This window comes from Mycteria americana, chromosome 22 (genome assembly GCF_035582795.1).
Source record: "Mycteria americana isolate JAX WOST 10 ecotype Jacksonville Zoo and Gardens chromosome 22, USCA_MyAme_1.0, whole genome shotgun sequence".
NCBI classification, from domain to species: domain Eukaryota; kingdom Metazoa; phylum Chordata; class Aves; order Ciconiiformes; family Ciconiidae; genus Mycteria; species Mycteria americana.
Genome location: NC_134386.1, coordinates 3,842,453 through 3,861,066, shown reverse-complemented (window position 1 = coordinate 3,861,066; position 18,614 = coordinate 3,842,453). Strand labels below are relative to the sequence as shown.

The window sequence follows — 18,614 nt, the reverse complement described above, 5'->3', positions numbered from 1 at the left end:
TCAGTTTGTATCTTAGCTTTTCACTGCAAGATCTGGGAGTGCACAGAATTAGTTACATGTTCTCTGACACTGTCTTTATCATGAAATTACTGCCTTGAGGGAATGTGTCTCATAGAGCAGGTAGGAAAAAAATTCTCCATGCTACCACCAAGTTGTTTAATTTTAATGGGCCCATACGTCCCCCCACTCCCAACGACGCTGTAATTCTCCCGTCCCCTGTGGTCTGACCGAACTGTCTGGGCTGGGCATTGCAAGCACCTCGGGAATGTCTTTTCCCATCAGGGTGCTGAGCTTTCCCAGGCAGTGCACGTATAGCAGAGTGGGCAGGGGGAAGTCGGGGCTGCCTTGTCCCCGACAGCAGAGCTGGCTGGCTCTGAACCTGGCTGGGCTTCCAGCCCTTTACACCCTCTGCTGTCCTCCAGTAACCAAGCACTGGGTGTAACACCACTGAGTCCGTCATGGAGCTTGAGGACAGAAGCAAGCCCTACAGACCGTCTCTTTTATTCATTTTTTAGCCTGCAAAAAGGTTACAGGGCCAAGGCTCTTGCATGCAGTGCTCTGTGTGTTTATGGACAACCGCGCTGTAAAGCCTGGGGGACCCAGGCGTTTCGCTGCGCCCTTCCCGGGCCGTGAAGCTTGGCCTCCCTGAGCCCATTGTATCCCAGTGACTCACGCTCCCTGTTTGTGGCTGAGCATTGCGTGCTGGGCTTCACAGTATCTGTGAGCTGCACAAGGATGCAAGTAAGGGCAGGGTGTGCTGCAGAATAGCTCTGTGGGCACCGTTCACTCTGCCTGCCCCGAGCTGTACAACGCGGGAGTTGGTGCTAAATAGGGGAGTCAGATTTCAGGGCTACGGGCTCATTGAATCGGCTTTATACACAGTGGAGCTGAAGTCACCTTCCAGACTGTCGAGGTAAGACTGAGCCTGGAGGATTGTTTCCTGGTGATGACTCAAGGCTTTGCAGGCACAGACATCGCTTACATCAATCACTTGCGTGTGGAAGGAAATGAGGTTTTGAACTGGCTGCTCGTTTTTAGGCCAGGTAGGTAGAAGGAGCGAGAGCACGTGCTCCCTTTGCACACTGGCTGCGAGGGAAAGGGAACTGTGTTGTTCCAGCTGCTATCCCCTACCCCGGCTCTCCATGCAAGCATAAAAGGAGCCGAAAGCGTGAGGATCAGCATCTTCTAGGCACAGCTGGATGTCCAGATGGGAGAGACACTGTTCACTTCATAGCATCGTCTCCAGCTCTTTGTTTAGGTTGGGGTGACGCTGATTCAGGTCTGTTAAGTCCGCTATGTTTTCCCCACAGGCTTTCTGGCTCATCTCCTGGGTTGGACAGGGCAAAAAGTTATCTGAGGCAAAGGAGCTGGGGATGTAGCCGGGCAGGCTGGCACGGGCAAGGAGCAGCAGCCCCCGCTGCTGCGTGCTCCCTGCCCCTCGCCCGGCGAGGCTCATGCTGAAGCTCGTGGTGGCGTGGGAGGCCAGCCCGCCGTAGCAGCAGCTCCCCGCCGCGCTGGTGGCACGCGCCTTCTGCTTGAAGTCCAGCGCCAGGCTTCTCCGAAAGTGGGCTTTCTTAATCTCTGCCTGCACCTGACAGAGAGATTGGAGATGGCTGCTGGTGCCCAGAGACAGCAAAACAGGCATCCCTTCCCTTCCCCATGGTTTTCCCTCCTAGTGATTTTTTTTTTTTTTCTTTCCAAATCCTACTGAGAGGGATGCATCCGAGTTTTTTCCTCTGGTTATCCCAGCCTGGGGGCTGCGGGTTAACTTCCCTGACCCTAAAGGGGCTGGAACAGAGAGCTCAGCTGCTCACACTTCTAACTTACCTCCCCATTGCAAAAGCAGTAGATAAAAGCCACAAAGAAACCCTGCCAAAAGAGATGGAGGTGGAGTTTGAGTCCTGAGCTGGGATGCTGTACATATGTCTCCCGCCTCCCCAGACGAGCATCGCTCGGTGTTCAGAGCAGGGCCGGCAGCCCCGTGTCAACGTACCTGAGAGGAGTTAAAGAGCATCTCGTAATGCATCTGGATCTGCCACAGGACCCCGGAGACTTCGGTGTAGGGCATGGCCATGAACACCACATAATGGACTCCAAAAAGCGGCATCAGCACCAGCGTGGACTTCAGCAGCTTCCTGAGAGGAGAAATGCTCTGAGCCATTAGCCTGGACCTGCCAGCCAGCCTGCAGCCCCCTTGCAGACGTTGGTAAGTGTCCTAGCAAAGAGAGCAGTCGCTTTAGCTTCTGCTGCTGCTGCAGCTGGTTGGTACGTAGCTATTGCACAGTGCCCGGCTTGGAGAAGGGAGCAGGCAGAGCTTGAACTCCTGAGCCCGCTGTTTCAATCAAACTGAGCTGCCAGAAGCACTGGCTGCCATCATCCCGCCACCCCCCCTGGCTCCTGCAGCAGTTCCCCTGCCTCTGCTCTTTGTTCACAACCCTCTGAGGAGCCGTCTCGGCTAAACAGGCAGAAAATGAGCCAGAGCAGGACTGGGGCATTGTTTTGCTGCTGCCAGCACTTGCCTGTACTGCTGCCGGGGGTCCAGCTTCCCCGTGTTCGTCTCCCAGAGCTTGGAGGCCAGCACTCGGACGATGTTGAGGAAGAGGAAGAAGTTCACCTGCCAACAGACACCCGCTGCGGTTTTGTTGCCCGCCATGACCTTGGGTCTGCCCGAGCAGCCCCCCGGGACGAGGACAGGCAGTTCTGGGTGAGCTGCAGGCAGGGACATGGGGGTGATGCTGTGGTCAGAGCAGGGAGGGACCAGTGCCCCTGGATCCCTCTGCATCACGTGGGCCCTCCCTGGGTGCTGGGGTGGCTGAGGACACAACCCTGGTGACCATAAGCCAACGGCTCTGGGTCTCTATCAATCCCCTTTCCCCAAAAGGGATTGGGAGATTCAGCCACGGGATTCTTACCACGATGGCGGCCAAGATGGGGACCTGATAAATCCACTTCATGTTCCCTGCGCTGAGGTCCCAGCACCTGAAGGGACCAGTAAAGAAACACCTTGGAGTAACCTGAAATCTCTGGTAAGGAAAATTGCTGGCCGATGGCTCCCTGTACCCCCCAACCAACATCCCCGTCCTCCCACCCTTCACTCCCTTTATGGAGTTTGTGTAAATCTTGACCCAACAGCAGCCATGCTACAAGTGTTCATAACCATCATGGTGTTGCAAATCAGTTTTAAATTAGCATTAATGTTCCTGAGGGCTCCTTGGCCAACTCATCTAAAACTCCTGCTGTACGTTGGTGGCCTTTCTCCTTTTAAACTGCTTAACATTAGAACATGCCCTTTAGCATTCACCTTTGCACTGTTTGTTGATCGATTTATGGTGTAAACCTGCATCCATCTTCCTCCCAAATGCAGAACAAAACCACTATCGGTCTGGATTACTGACAATTTTATGAACAAGCCTTGTACGTGTGTTCACTCCTCTTGTTCTTTTTGGAAATTTTTCATTTTCAAGAGTTCTGGTGCCCACAGAGATTTTGCTAGCGTTTGCAACCAGTCTTTCCCTCCCCAAAGGACTGTCGGAGAAGGTGGACCTACGTACTCTGTATCCGCCAGGGAGGCCCTGACGCTGGCCCAGACAGACACAAACACAGCGGGGAGACCTGGAGGGGCAGGAACCAGAGTGAGGACCATGGATGATGCATCACATTTGCAGACCGAACCAGTTCCCCGCAGCTGGTCTGCATCCCACCGCCCTTATCTGGGCACTCAGTGCCACTCAGCCATGGCTGATGCCACAGCTCCCAGCTGGTCTCAGTGGCCACAGCATTGAGTTGGGGTCCATAATTACCCCAGCCGATGATGATGAGGACCCACAGGTAGTTCTTGTTGGAGAGGAAGGCCATGAAGATCAGGCTGTGCAGGTAGAGACCTTCCACCAGGATCCAGTAGTGGTTGGTGGCCAGAAAATAGAGGAAGAGAGTCACCACCACCTTGCAGCCAACCTGTGGACATAAAGTCAGAGAGGTGCCCATACCAGGCTGTCCCCTGAAAGCAAAACCTGGTGGCTTTTGCCCTCTGGCCAGCAAAACCCAGGCTGTGCCCCATGCGTGGCTCATGTTCCTCCTCTTGCAGGGAGCTACATCTCCCCTAGGATATTGCAGCATCGGACGTGGAGCAGGTGCTCCACGTATCTCCCACAGGAGAGGTACTTCCCGTACCAGGGCACTCTCAGTTCAGACAGGCTGCGAGACCCGTGTCCTCTGCGGCTCTGATCTCTGCTGTGGGACCAGCACGGGGAGAAGCTGGGCAGAGCTGTAGGTGGCCCTCCATCCCTCCCCAACTGCATCACCCCTGAGCAGCACAGCCCCCATCTGGGAGGGTCCCAAGCACATCCCCTTGCACCAGGGCTCCTAAATCCCCTTTTCCCCTGATCCCGCCTCCGGTCTCAGCGCGCCACTTGCCAGGTGGCTCCGTTGTCCTGGCGAGGGACCCATTTCTGCCTTGAAATCATCCTCCCGCATCTTCTCCGTCTCGCTGGCCAGCGTGCCTGAGTAGAGCACCATGTCCTTCACAAAGATGCTCACCGCCCGGCAGATGAAGGAGGTGAAGAGGTGGACGTGGATGTAGTTGCGTGTGCAGTGCAGGCGCCTACGGAGAAGGGGTGCGACACGAGCCCAGCCCCGGCTGCCCAACAAGCTCATCACACGTGGGCTCAGGCAATGGGGGGGGTCCCGGAGAAGGTGAGCTCCAAGGCGTCAGCCTTCCCATGGGCACAGAAGTCAGATCCGGGGGCAAGTGGGGTGTCAACCCCTTCAAGAGCAGGGTAGAGTGGATGAGGAGCTCGTCATAGTGGGGGTGTTTTGGGGCTTTGGGAAATGGTCTGATGTTTGTGCTGGGGTTTGGGGCCAGTTCCCGCTCCCTAAGGGGCTGCTCCCCCTCGGGGGGTCGTGTGTGCAGATGGTGGGGAGAAGACAGTTCTCCCCCACACGGGGATGGGGGTTCAGCTCCTCCTTACTTGAAGTACGAGAGGATGCAGACGGCAACAATGAGGGAGGCCAGGGAGATGGAATAGCCGACGGTGTACATCAGGTGTAGGCGGTCAAACACCTCCTGGAAGAGAAGGGCTGTGCTCCACGACCCCTCTGCAGCCCAGGCCACCCCCTCTGCCCCCGGCCTCTGGGCTGAGGGCACGGGAGGAGCAGGGCTTGTTTGGGGAGCGGAGGGGGAAGAGGCCCCTGCTCCCGGCAATTCCCCTGGCCTTTGCTGCACGCTTCCCTGGTCCCCATCCCAACCCCTTTTCCCAGCACCTCTGATGAGCCAGGTCACCTTCTCGCGGCTCCGGCTCTCAGAGGAGAAGAGCAGAGCACATTCGGTGTAATTGGCCCAGGTCTTGTTGATGCTGAGAGCCATGGCCCAAGTCCCATAGGCGCTGCAGTACCTGTAGGCATGACCTGGGAACAGCAACGGGCGCTGTGACAGCGGCAGGACCCGCGGGAAGCCCAGACACATCCCTGTTCGGTGGAGGATTATCACCAAGCTGAAGTCGCTCCCTGCCCGGGTGCAAGCGCTTACCTTTATGGTTGAAGTCGTAGATGTAGTCGGGGCAGGGCACTGACACCTCCTGGCCGGGGGAGCCCTTCGGCCAGCAGATAATCCCGTCCCACTCTGGAAGGCAGCTGGTGTCTGGCCAAGGAGCAAAGACACATCTCACTTTGGCTCCAAACAGGGCCACATCGTAACCTCCGGCTTCCCCAAGCGCGCGCTGGACCAGGGCAAGGAAAACGTGCTGCCACACGATCACCCCTGGCCTGCAGAGCAGGGGGGGCCGGGGAAGGGGACACGTCCCATCGCGTCCCACCTGCTCCTGGGGGGGCCGAGGCCCCTCCATGGCTCTCGTTTGCGGTGGGCACGGGGCAGTCTGGAAACGGTGCAGCCAGCGCTGGCTAATCAGGGTGGTGACTTGATTAACAGCTATTTGCACCCAGAGCAGCGACGGTGCCAGGAGCTGCACAAACCCTCAGGAGCCACGTGTCCCTGGCCCCGTCCCGCTCCCCTCGGAGGGGACAGCATTTCCCACAGCGTAGCCCGCTCCACCGGGGCTGGCTGACGCAGGCACAGGGGAGGGACGCTACCTTTGATCTTCTCCAGTTGGGCTTTTATGTCTCTCTGACATTTCTCCCTAGCTTCCACCAGGAGATAGATCTGCTCTTCTTTTGTGAGAACATCATCAGGGTCGACCTGCCAAGACAAAACCGAAGTGACGACCCCCGCCCCGTCTCCACATGGCTTGGCTTGGAGTATCGAATGGCAGTTTGGCTCAGGTCTCCTCTTCGTGCTCACAATTTAGAGGTTAATCCTCCCTGGGAGACCTCAACCCACCCTGGTGATCTCCATGTCCCCAGAGAGCCGCCACCACCTGCTCGGTGACGTGAGCCACCCACGGCCCGGATCTGGGATCCAGGAGCTGGGAGCGAAGCTGCTCTGTCCCAGCAGCACCCTGAAGGTGATTGATGAGACACCCACAAACACTGCCCGACTCGGGGCAGGACCCACGTCACTTCTGCTGCCACAAAACACCCCGTTGCACCCTGCCACCAACCCCTGAATCCAACCAGCTAATTGACACCAAGTCTAAAATCACAAGGGGCTCAAGGGCCGTTACGGGAACATAGTCTCCTGACATGGAAACAACGCTTTGCTGAACCCTGCAGCGTGGTGGTCTTGCCCGCAGGCTCGTAGCATCAAGCAGGACCATCCTTGGGGCAAGAAATGAGAGTCAAAGCCGGGGCAAGAGACGGGCAGAGAAGACAGGAGCACGCATGGAAAATGGATGTGCTGGTAGGCAAAGCTAACGGAGCAGCCACGGCATGGCAGGGCTCTCCCAACCCTCCCCAGGCGAGTCAGGTTTGTGCGGCTTTGGGTAGATTCAAGCGACACGGGGAAGAGAAAAGCACTGCCCGCCTTCCTGCTCTCGTTTTTCCCTCTTGCAAGGCTGAGGCTGACCACGAGCCCCCCTTCCACCCTGTCCGTGGTCCATTGAGAAATGCGGGTACTTTCATGTTTCTGTGCTAGAAATCAGTGGCATGTCAGGCTTCTGCCCTGGCTCCTCCTCGCCCACCCCACCAGTGGTGCTGGATGTCCCTGTTGCCCACCATGAGCCCTTCAGAGCCGCGTCCAGCAGCCCCTGGTTAAAGTGGCCGGCCGGGGCTCTGCAAACAAGCGGGCACCCAGTGCCAGGAGCAGGGCAATGCAGATGGGTGCAGCCTGCAGCATCCCGGTCACACCATACACGCAAACCTCTTTGGGGACGTTTTGGGCTGAGATGCTCGAAGGAGTTTGGAGCCAGGATGAGGCAACAGCTTCAGAAGTGAAAAGGAGCGGGGATGCAGGGGGTTTGCGTTGGCTCCTGGACTGCCCACAGGTGAGCACGGCCAAATCCTACCCCAGAGAGGAGACCCAGAACGCCCATTCATGCTCTTCCCAAAAGCAGCCGTCTGGGTGGGTGGACGGGGGGGCTGGTGAGGGGCGTAGGGCAGGAGTGGGGGTCCTGGGGGTGCCTCAGCAGGGTGGGGGCCCTGCTTTGGGAGATGCACTGGGTGCGCCCAGCTCTGCCCTCGCCGCATCCCTCCAGCCTCGCCTGTGCTGACCGTAAATCACCCCGCTCTTTGTGTTCCCCCGATGCCTCTGAGGCAGCGAACCCTGCCCTGGGTGCATCCAAGAAATGGAAAAACCATCACATTGCGGTGTCTCCATGGCTGCTGGAAAGCTTTTAGCAGGAGCGGAGAGGCTCTCCCCTCCTGCCCGGCAGCTCTGCAGAGCGGGACATGCAGCCGGGGGGCACGCGACCCCCGACTGGAGCAGGTTGCACAATTAGCAATATTGAAAGCCAGGAGAGGGACCAGAGGAGCCCACGGGGGCCACGCAGACTTACCAGAGCCCACGCAGAGCTCAGGAGGCAGCAGCAGAGGAGAGCCACCGTGATGCCTCCCACGGGGACGGATGCCTCCATGACCGCACCACTGGGATGGGGACCTCCGGGACGGTGAGCTGGAGAGAGCAAAGCCTTCACCTGGGGACAGCCGAATTGCTGCCGGCCCGGGGCTGCGGGCGATGGAGAGGGCTGGCGCGTTCGGCAGGACGGAGCATCTTCTGGGAGTCCCTGTCGAGGCGAGGTGGCGGCAGGGGCACAGCCCGTCCCTGGGTGCTCAGGGCCGAGGGAGCACCCAGAGGTGAGTCCCCTGTGCCGGTGGGCGCTGCCCCGGCAGGGCTATAGGGAGCCGCTCGCAGGCCTGCCAGGCAGGGGGGTTTCTCCCCCCACCATGCTCGCTGCTATTCAGGCTCCGCGTCTCGCCTGCTTTAAGCAGCTCCTGGAGCGTGTGCAAACAATTCCCGTTCGGATGGGGATGGCAGAGGTTTATTGGCTTAGCCCTAGGTGCTAAAATCCTCTTCATTCAAGGCAGATTCCTCTTCTCTTTTCAGAAACTTCTCTCACTGCCTGGTGGCTCATTTTTCAGCTGTCACAGCATCCCCCCACTGCCCCCGCGCTGCTCGGTCCCCTCCAGCCCCAGACTGGTCCCAAGGAGCCGAAGGAACCTTGGGGAAAATCCCAGCGAGGTGGCTGGCGGCAGGGAGGCAGAGGGTGCAAGCACGTGAGCGTCACCTCGGCACCGATGCTCCGAGATGGGATGGCTTTCAGGCAGACGCCAGTTTAACCCTTTTCCTTCTCTCGGGGTTGGGGCGCGTTTTGGGGATCGGTCCTGCTCCCCACTGGGACAAGCACCTCGCTGCCTTTGTGCGTTTGCTTTGCAAAAAGATCTCCCTGCACAACTGCGTTTGGCCTTCTGCGGAGGGGGGTGGACGGCTAAATCAGCACTGCGGGAGCAGGCAGGACAGACAGACAGTCCTGGCAGCCCGGAGTTTCCACTCTGATGGGTGCCTGATGCAGCCCGTGAATGAGATAAACCGAACAGGCGGGGCTGGTGGGTCAGAGCTGGTCCCACCGCAGCTGACACCGTCCCCATCAGAGCGGTCCCTTGTCACCTGCATCCCCACAGGGAGGCCCCGGGGCTGTTCCCTGCGTTTCGGGATCATGTGGATGCCCAGCTTGAACCTGCCAGCTCGAACACCTTGTGTCCCCGCAGCAGCCTGGACGTTCCCCTGGGGAAACGGGGACACAGAGCGGGGACTCCTTGTTCCCCAAGGACGTCATCAGTAGTGGGATGAGGCTGAAATTCAAAAGCCCAGCGCCAAACCCTGGGAACAGCAGTCTCCCACCCACGGCCTCACCCCCGGCCCATGTAATCCATGGCCGGGTGCAGCTATTGCTGCCTCCATAAGGGCAAAATCCGGCACAGGGCAGAGACCCCGGAGTCTCCCTCGGGGTTTTCCTGGCAGGGTGGCTTGTCCTGGTCCCAACCACAAGCCCCCGTGGCTGCTTGGAGGAAGGTCAGACTTTTGCTCGGCTCCTGCGGCAAGGGAAGGCATACCAGCCGGCAAATCCAAACGACAGCGCTCAGGAGGTGCTGCCTCCCCTCTGATTAAATCAGACAGGAAAACAAGCCTCTGGGTTGCTTGCCGTGCCACGGCAATCAGCTGTAAATCAAGGAGGGATTAAGGGCATCTTTGTCAGCTGCCCGTCTCCCCGGCCCAATTTAGCCGCCACCCCGGCCCATCGCGTGGGTGCCAACACCAGGCCGGTGGCATCGCTCTGCCGAGCGGCACCATGGCTCCCGCGCTTGCTCATCGGGATGCTGCACGGGCATGTAGGACAGGAGAAGGGATAAGCAGTTAAACTGCAGGATTAATATTTTCTGAAGGCTCTTCTGGGTACTGATTTCTGACCCAGAAGCTGCTGGGGAGTGAGGACGGAGTTAAGGTGAGGTTATTTTGGAGTCAGATGGATGCCTGTATGGATGGATGCTGGCTGAGGGGGAGGCAGCAACGCTCCGGGGCAATCTGATTCCCACTGTAGGCGAAATCTGACCCAGGCTCCGAGTTTGCAGTTATCAAAACATGTTGGGTGGTTTTTTTTGCTAAATTACTTGCTATATTATAGAGAGATCTGAAAAGTAATCATTGCAAACACCACCCACCCAGCCCCATCATCCAGCCCCCTCAGCTCCCCGAATCCATGCTCGCAATCATGAGATGACGGCAGACAGCAAATTTCCCAGCAGTTTGTGGCTGCTGCCTCCTTCTGAAAGACCCCCGTAACCCGGCTGGCGAGGGCTCAGCCTCCGGCTTGAGCAGCGTTTTGGCAGGGAAGAGGCTGAGGGGCTCTGGCACAGGGCTGAGCTGGTGACACCCCCTGTCCCCATCACTCCTAGCCCTGCAGCAGCTCCGAAACAGCAGGATTAGACCTGGTCATGCCAAGCCTGAGCTTGGTGATACAACGTGACCTGAACCAGCCTGACTCAACCACCTGAAAATACAAATACAACTGCATTTTCTAGATCTATGTATAGACAAACCTTAAATACATACATATATAATGTGTGTATATGTACAAATGTAATGGCTCAGACTCCGGCCAGCACCAGGACCTCGTAGCTCTCGCCCCAGGACCAACAGCATCCCACAGGATCCTGTTCCACCCAGCAGCTTGCAGCCGTCCCTGCAGCCCAATTTAAGCAAGCACTGGCCAGAGAAATGAGGCCGGGCAGCATCTTCACGGCAGAGAAGATGCTCTCATCTGTTGTAATTAATTTTTGCCCATTTATTTCTGTTACCAAAATACCAGCTCTGGGACCCCAGCGCAAAGTGGGGATGGGTTTTCCTTCTCCCGTGCTCTGTTGCAATCTGGCTATATTTAAGTTGATGGTTCAGGATGTCTCGGTGTAACCCTCAAGCCCCGTTTTCTGGGATGCTGAACTCGGTGACTTCTTCTGCCTCTTCTGTAGGTCTTCAGACAGTTGAGATGAGAGCAGGAGCATCTCCCACCGGAGCCTGCCCAGCACCTGGCGAGGAGCCGAAAGGAGACCCTATCGTCCGCTCTGCCCCGCAGGTTTTGGGGATACATGGGACGAGTGGTGCAGGGCTGTGAAAGGTCCTGAGCTGAAGAATTAAATGCCTGGCTTTAGCCATCGTTTGCATTACCCTCGTTAGCCATCCTGACGGAATACGGCTTCTTGCCTGCAGCGTGGCCTTTTCCAGGGCACAAGCTCAGCCCTGGGGAGAGATTGGGGCAAACCAGACCCTGAGCACGAGACCGGGGGGATCGTTCAGAGAGGACTGAGCTCCTTTGAAGCAGCACCTCGTAAATCCCGGTCTTAAAAAGGGCTCTGCAGCTTCCACCCTTGCAGGCCTGCCTAAAAACAGACGCGCTTTTCCCGTGGGTATCACGGCAGGTTTATCAGCCGTCGTGTTGCTATTTTCTTGCCAGGCACCCGGGGCCGTTCGCGTTTAGGTTTTCAGTAATCATTTAGCAAGCGGCCCCCATGCAGCCCACCCGGTGCAGGTGCTGGAGGGGGAGACGTCCCCCCTTTTGTGGCTGGGGGGGGGGGGCACGGCTGGTGGCTTCACTGTGCCAGGAGCCGATGACAATGGGCAATTGTCAAGTTGGGGCCCCTCTCGTTTGAGTTTTCTTCCTTTTATAGTAAGTAGCAGTTGCTCCAGCAGCTGGCCTGCCCCTCCGGGGTGAGGACACGGCTCCGTATATAAGGGAAGGAGCAGACTTTGCCTTTCATCCCTCCATTTGGCTGCTTCGCTGGGCAGCAGGACTCATCCCTGCACCTTTGCAAAGACCCAGCACAATGCCGCTCAAGAAACCCGACCCAAAGAAGGAAGCAGCCAAACCGGCTCCAGCCCCGGAGCCACCCAGAGAGCCTGCCTTCGATCCCAAGAGTGTGAAGGTGAGTGAGGAATGAAGACGTCACCGTCTTTCTTCCTGCCCGTCATCTGTCAGGCACGGGCGATGCAACGCGCCGCGCAAACGGCATTAGCCATACTGAGAGCCAGGGCTGGGAGGGGAAGATGATCAGATTCTGTTGATGCAGCAGGCTGGGAGTGATGCTCTCCTCGCTGGGGGGATGTTTCAATCTTCCCCCATCCAGCCCTGCACAGCACTCACCCAAGGAAACTGCTTCGCACTCGCACCGGGACGCTGCTGCCCAGAGCTCCGGCTGCGGAGTCAAATGCCCCACAGCTCCTGGCTGCCATATCGGGGCCCCGGCAGCATTAAAAAGCTTTTCTGCCACCCACTGTCTCCATCCTAAAGTATTTTGCTGCCCGCGTTGTCTCATCCATGTGAGAGCATATTTTATCCAAGTCCCTACAACGGGAGCTCACTTTTTCTGTGATTCCCCAGGACATAGTTACATTTTTAAGCCAGAGCTGTGGCAGGAGAGTTGTTAATAGCAGGCTCAGCACGGAGGCTGTTTAATCACTTGAACTAGGGATCAAGCCTTGAAATAACATCCTTTCCACCCAAAACAGCCCTGACTGTGGTCCGAGCATCCCCACTGCCTGCCCACCCCTCGCCCGCTGCACTGCTGCCGGCTGCGCTTTCCGTGGGGATCTCGGCTCCGCAGCGAGGGCAGGAGCGCTCCCGGGCACGGCACGGCCGGACACAGCATGGATACGGCCCCCTGCCCCGAGCAGGCTGTGGAGCCTGGGGAGGGAGATGTTCAAACACGGGGGAGAGCCCCTTCGTTACCCCTGGCAGTAACACAGCCCTCATGCCTGGCTCTGTTCTCTTCTCCCAACAGATTGAATTCACTGCAGAGCAGATCGAAGGTAAGTGCAGATTCCCCTTCTCCCAGAGATGACATTAGAAACGGGGAGTCCTTTTTCCAGGTAGTTTTTCACAGCAGACCTGAGAGCCGAGGTCCCACACATCAAATCCCCTCCTGGGGGAAAGCCCAGCAGGATCTGGGTACCCCATTCCCCCCAACACGCTGCTCATCCTCCAGGACGGGCTCATGAGGTTTCCTACCAGGTAGAAGGGACATATGAAATCAGAAAGTCGCGTCCTCAACCAACATCGGGCCGGTAAGGAGATGAGGAAGAGTGCTGGTGGGAAGGGAAGAGGCAGGAGAGGAGATGGAGACGGGAGCAATGCCGGAGGGGAGTGGGAGCCAGCACAGGGATTTAGCTGGAGCTGCGACGCCGGGCTGTCGGGAGCAATGAATGGATCCTGGCTCCTTGCTCTGCACTGAGGGTGCCCCAGTCGAAGAGGATAATCCCAGTTTCAGAGCCTGGCAGGGAAAAAGTATTTTTCCATTCATGGTGAGAGATGAAGGCTGGTTCAAAGCCTGGGATTTGCACGGGAGGAGCAGCCTCTGGTGATGCAGGGACAGCCCCATGCCGAGGGGCTGAGCTGGGATTGGGATTTCTCATCTCTCTACGGACAGTTTTAATGCCTCTTTACAGACTAGGGAAGGGATAAGATCTCAGTGCAGATCCTGCTGGGAATACTGGGAGGAGGAGACCCAGTATCCTGCAGGCTTGGCCTCCAAACCAGCTTTTGAAAGGAGAAAAGAGAGCCAGTGGAAATGTGAGCAAGTTAAAATGCAAAAATATTTGGATTTATCCTGCAGCGACGTCCCAGAGCATGTGACATGCTCCCGTGGCTCCAGGTAGTCAGGAGTGGACATCACTGAGTGCCCTCATAGCAGCGCCTCTTGACCCAGGGACTCGCAGGCGGTGATGTCCCCCCCCGGGTCCCCCCGGCGCCAGACGGAGGGATCTCACTGCAGAGATGGAGCCATTGTGAGGTCAAGCGGGATGACAGCAGCGCCCCGAGGTGCTGGGGGGGACCGTGGACAGGACTACAGGGTCACAGCATAGACATCGTGGGGACAGGTCCAGGGGATGGTGAGGCTCAGCCAAAGATATAAAGATGCCAAGTAGAAAGTGGAGCAAACCCAAAGCCCTGGGCAAGGGTTCACACCAAACCCAAGACAATGCCTACCAGGCCATGACATCTCCATCTCTGCATGGACACCGCGATCGTTTCATTCCACCCAACAGTAGCAAGAGCAGCAGCTCTGCTTTGAGAGAGCTGTTGCTGGACATCATGAAGAAGATGGACCAGAACCTGGAATTCATTAGTGCCATGGACAAGAAACTCACAGCTCTGAGCATTCATGTGTGTAGGCTGGAAGGGCTGATTCCCCGCTTGGGCCAGTCAACTGCTCAGGTGGACTCGCTGACCTGGAGGCAGCAGGATGAAATCCAGAAGTGTGTAGAGCATCTGCTGCAGGAAACACACCATCTTGCTGCCTGCGTGGAGCAGCTGGAGAGGCAGGTGCCAGCCACCAGCCTCGGGGTCCTTGGCTTGCCTGCAGAGGAGGAGGGTAAAGACTTGGGGGGGTGCCTGGAGGATTGGTTTCCCACATTTTGCACCTTGACACCAGTGAGGAGCCTGTTGTAGTGGAGATCTTCTGGGTTGAAACGAGAGGCAGATACCAGGCTCTGAGCAGCTGCAGGAGCATGGTTATCCATGTAGCCAACACTGGGAATAAAGAGAGAATCCAGCAGCAGGTCAGGAAGCTGAAAAGCGTCACACACAGAAGGAAAGAAATTCTTAATTGTTCCTAATTTAGGCCTCCTTCCTCCAGGTAAAATGTAATGCTTAATGGCATGATAATTTACAGGAGCGAGCTTGGAAATGAATCTCCCATGTCCTTCCAAGTAGGGTTGGCATGACGTGGTCTGCAAGGCTGGGGTGGACACGGTCACCCTTCCCCAAACACGAGCAATGCCGTGCTGTGTCTGCCTGGCTGGGGCTGGGGGGATGCCAGGAGAGCGGACGGGGTGGTGCAGGTGTCATGGGAGTGCAGTGGGACGGTCATGGGGTCCTCAGGAGGCCCGAGTCGAAAAGGGGAAGAGCAAAGGGGATGTTGTGCAGCAGAAACAGCAGCCTGCACCTGCAGCCGGTGCTGCCAGTGCAAGGTGGTGCAGGAATCCCAGCATGATTTGTCCAGCCAGTTCTGCACGGGTGGCAAAACCTGCTTGAGAAGCTGAGCGACTCGTTGAAGGAGTCTGGCAAGCTTCAGTGGCTCGTTGCTCAAGCTACCGCAGGGCTGCCTGCCCTGGGCAGCAGCAACGGGTGCAAAGGGCACCCACCACGCACGTGTCCATCACTTCCCTGCCCGCCAGGCAGGACTCGCTCCCAGCAGGGTGGGAAATGGGGCCAGTATGACATCCGAGCTCTTCTTCCTCACAGAGTTCAAAGAAGCCTTCAGCCTGTTTGACCGGACGCCCACAGGAGCCATGCAGATCACCTACGCGCAGTGCGGGGACGTCCTACGGGCGCTTGGTCACAACCCCACCAATGCGGAGGTCCTGAAGGTGCTGGGCAAACCCAAACCAGAAGGTGACAGCAAACTGGGGCAGCAGGGACAGGGTGGGACAAGCAATCTCTGTGCTCCCTGGGAGCAAATGAAGGATTAAGTCTCCTGTAGGAATAGCCCTGCAAGATGAAGGAATTGGGAAGGAAATGATGCAGAGAGGCTTCATTCCTGCAAAATTCCTTCACTCCCCCTCCCTGTACCACGGCTGACGTAAGGGATAGGCTGTCCTCAGCTGGGGATGGTGGCAATTGATGCTTAGCAGACCATATCCTGAGCTGGTACAAATTGGTGTAACCTGACCAGTCCCAGTGCAGCCGCATTGCCTCGGTGGCAGAGGACCGACCTGCTGGTTTTAATTTTTGGCTGATATCAGCAATTTGTGTGCAGTCCCCAGATGTTAATACTTTATTCCTCATATGGATCTTCCCATCTCAGGTAAAATATGTTAATAGTCCCATCACTTTGAGGGGTTTCTCCCCTGGAAATGAGACCAAGAAGGTTAAGCAGGTCCTCAGAGGCTGACTTAAGCCCAGTGAAGTTAATCTCTGACCCCATCTCCTCCTCCCCTTCCAGAAATGAACACAAAGATGCTGGACTTCGAGACCTTCCTCCCCATCCTGCAGCACTTCACCCGCAACAAGGAGCAGGGCACCTTCGAGGACTTTGTGGAAGGGCTGCGTGTCTTCGATAAGGAGGGCAACGGCATGGTGATGGGGGCCGAGCTGCGCCATGTGCTGGTCACGCTGGGTACGGGCTGGCCCTGGGGAGGGGAGCAGGACACACCCCTAAGCTCTTTCTGGGCAGATGGCTGGGGTGGGTTTGCTGGTCTCACACGTCAGAGAGACCCTTTTTATTCTGCTGCTCATAGGCTCTTGTAGGAGTGAATGGCTCCTGAATGTGCAGCCTTTCCCATACCACAGCTTCATCCATGATCCAGGTGGGATGGAGAGTCCATAACATCCTCAACTATCAGACAAGCATTGCACCTTGGTCCTCTCTCCACAATCTCCCACCAGCACTCTCCAGTGTGTAGTGCTGCACAGCTCCTTTTTAATCTCCTTTTCCTTCCTCTGGTGGCTTTGGCTCTCTGGCAGAAGGACAGGAAGGTCCTGGTGGGCTGAGAACCCTTCCCCTCACCTCTGTGTCCTCCTCCCCCAGGGGAGAAGATGACGGAAAGCGAGGTGGAGCAGCTCATGGCAGGGCAAGAAGATGCCAATGGCTGTATCAACTATGAAGGTAGGAACAAGAGCTTCCCATTGGGGCCATCTCAGACCTGGTCGTCCTGTCTTAGGGTGCAAAATGTGTCCTCCGCGACGACATTGGTGATCACTGAGAGGGAGGTGTGGACCACCCTCCAAAGCCTCTCTGAGGAGAGCTGTGAAACATGTCAGCTGGGAACAAGGTGGTTGTGCCAGCGATTTCCAGTAAAAGCAGCTGAAGACAGCATGTTTCCAAGGGTTTCAGGACTGTTTTATCCCCAGTTTTGGCACTGTTTTGTTGTAAGCTATCAAAAATAAACAAAGCCAGCATCTTTCACAGCAGAGGCTATTGGGAACATTTGGAGACCCAGATCGCTCGTGGCTCCAAGAGGGTGAAAATCTGGCACAGGAGATGGTTAAATCTGGGAACCCCTAAAATTGGAGGGCATTGAGGAAAAGAGGGTACCCTTGGCCTCAGAAAACTGGGGATAGCGGTACCGGCTCGTCTCCAAGAGGGGTTTGGTATCACTCTAACCACGTTTGGGATGGCATGCAAAAGGTGCAAACAGGAGAAATCTCAGTCCTGGCAGAGCACGTCCCCTTCATTCCTGGGGTGCCCCGGGCTGGGGTACCCCTCACGGCCCGCCCCACCACAACTCACAGCATGCTTTGACCTCTCATGCTCTCATTTCTCATTTCCTCCTCAGCTTTTGTCAAGCACATCATGTCTGGCTGAAAGAAGAAACTTCAGGTGAGTTTATCAGGGTCTCCTGCTGCTTACTCTGAAATTGGAAATCCCGCATGTAACAGCCAGGGGCAGAGGAACCAAAACCCAAACCCCACAAGCAACCCTGCAGTGGACTAAAGCCACAGGAATAACCCCAGCTCTGAAAGCACAAACAGCTGTGTTCATGATAACGAACCTCATTCGTAACTTGTGCCATTTAAAATTTATCGGGACAGCATCAGCCCTGTGACTGTCAGTCGCGGTCTGGTTAATTGTGGTGAGTCTCTGCTTGGAAAGAAAGAGGTTGGTGTGGTTTATGGCAGTACATTTTCTAACCCACCAGGAGCTCAGGTGGTCATCAAACAGCAGCCAGTGGAAATAAATATTTAAAAACTTGCAGCAGTGAATTACTTGATGCTAAGAAAATACTAAGTACTTAGCGAGGAAATTTCTATACTATTGTGCTAATACTTAAGAAATATCAACATTCCCATTAACATTAGAAAGAATATGGAAAATGTACCATTAATGCTTGTTAAGTTGTTTGTGTTCCTCTAAGTCTGCCTGAGGAAAACAGAGAAACACGTTTCTTTTAGGGTGAACTATCCCTCAGAAATATATTCCATTTAAAAGAAAATCCAAATTACTAAGATCCAAATTACTAAATTCGGTACTACATATAGGGCTACAGCTCGATACATCCTCACTAGATAAAGAGGAGGGGGGAAAGGGGTCCCCCCCAGCTCCTGCCAGTTTCTTATGGTTTCATTACCCCACTTACTTTTCTTAAACATTTTTCTTCTCCTCAGCTGTGTGAAAGGCAGCAGGCAAAAAAAAAAAAAAGAAAAAAAATGACCTTCAGATACTGCTAAATACACAAATTAAACATTTAAAAATCTCTCCCCCCCCCCACACACACAAATCTCTTTAACCATCAGAAGGTTAAAACAGAGACAGACAGAAGTCTGACCTTTGAATGTTCAGCATCCTTTTTATCTTGTTTTTAATCCATTTCTCTCCGGTTCCTGTTCATCAGCTCAGCAATATAGGTGGTTAGGTGGCAAATGCTGCCAAGGAGATTTAATTCTACACAAAACTATTTGCATGAAACACTGTTTTTTTTAATGGTGTGGAATTGCGGCTATTGACATTTTGGGTTCATCTGAGAAGAAACGCTCTCGTCTCAAAAATTCATTGCGTTAAGATTCATGCTTGTCTCCCAGGCCCTCGGAAATGTTTGAACCCACCTGAGCACCACAAAGAGCGAGATTCCTCCATCCGTGTCCCTTCCTCCCTGGATGTCGCACATCTGCAGAGATGTTCTGCATGAGCCACCATGAAGAGTTGGCCTCCACGTATATGTGCCTAAGCCTCAGTAGACAATGAGACACCTGCAACTTGGTTTTAAACCTTAAGTTATTCTTTTCAGTTTTTTCCTGTGA

The 18,614-nt window shown here is 55.8% G+C and overlaps 2 protein-coding genes across 5 annotated transcripts; one reads left to right on the top strand and one right to left on the bottom strand.

The window, feature by feature from the left end:
- Window positions 1–1,098: 1,098 nt before the first annotated feature.
- LOC142419723 (parathyroid hormone/parathyroid hormone-related peptide receptor-like) lies at window positions 1,099–7,961 on the bottom strand. Its single transcript, XM_075522985.1, has 13 exons — window positions 7,884–7,961; window positions 6,085–6,190; window positions 5,525–5,635; window positions 5,279–5,403; window positions 4,968–5,062; window positions 4,414–4,600; window positions 3,801–3,954; window positions 3,552–3,612; window positions 2,913–2,979; window positions 2,516–2,614; window positions 1,994–2,131; window positions 1,828–1,869; window positions 1,099–1,591 (listed from the first exon to the last, which is right to left on the bottom strand). Exons 1-13 carry the CDS (start codon window positions 7,959–7,961, stop codon window positions 1,229–1,231), a joined length of 1,626 nt encoding a protein of 541 aa, XP_075379100.1. The 3' UTR covers window positions 1,099–1,228.
- Window positions 7,962–10,619: 2,658 nt separating this feature from the next.
- Window positions 10,620–18,614, top strand: MYL4 (myosin light chain 4). Of its 4 annotated transcripts, none has more exons than XM_075523268.1 (8): window positions 10,620–10,955; window positions 11,548–11,802; window positions 12,658–12,685; window positions 15,120–15,269; window positions 15,820–15,993; window positions 16,405–16,482; window positions 17,153–17,196; window positions 18,396–18,614. In XM_075523268.1, the coding sequence occupies exons 2-7, from the start codon at window positions 11,704–11,706 to the stop codon at window positions 17,179–17,181; spliced, it is 558 nt and encodes a 185-aa protein (XP_075379383.1). In that variant the 5' UTR covers window positions 10,620–10,955; window positions 11,548–11,703; the 3' UTR covers window positions 17,182–17,196; window positions 18,396–18,614. The 4 variants fall into 4 exon arrangements, with proteins under 4 accessions (XP_075379383.1, XP_075379384.1, XP_075379382.1 ...); XM_075523269.1 differs by having other exon boundaries at window positions 10,620–10,997; XM_075523267.1 differs by having other exon boundaries at window positions 10,620–11,802.

Bases quoted from the DNA above. Each gene is read 5' to 3' on its own strand.
- MYL4 (XM_075523268.1), top strand. From the start codon at position 11,704: ATGCCGCTCAAGAAACCCGACCCAAAGAAGGAAGCAGCCAAACCGGCT. The intron at 11,803-12,657 runs GTGAGTGAGGAA...TTCTCCCAACAG, and splicing joins TCGATCCCAAGAGTGTGAAG to ATTGAATTCACTGCAGAGCA. The intron at 16,483-17,152 runs GTAGGAACAAGA...TTTCCTCCTCAG, and splicing joins TGGCTGTATCAACTATGAAG to CTTTTGTCAAGCACATCATG.
- LOC142419723 (XM_075522985.1), bottom strand. From the start codon at position 7,961: ATGGAGGCATCCGTCCCCGTGGGAGGCATCACGGTGGCTCTCCTCTGC. The intron at 5,063-5,278 runs GTGACCTGGCTC...CTTCTCTTCCAG, and splicing joins AGAGCCGGAGCCGCGAGAAG to GAGGTGTTTGACCGCCTACA. The intron at 3,613-3,800 runs GTAATTATGGAC...CTGCCCCTCCAG, and splicing joins CCTCATCATCATCGGCTGGG to GTCTCCCCGCTGTGTTTGTG.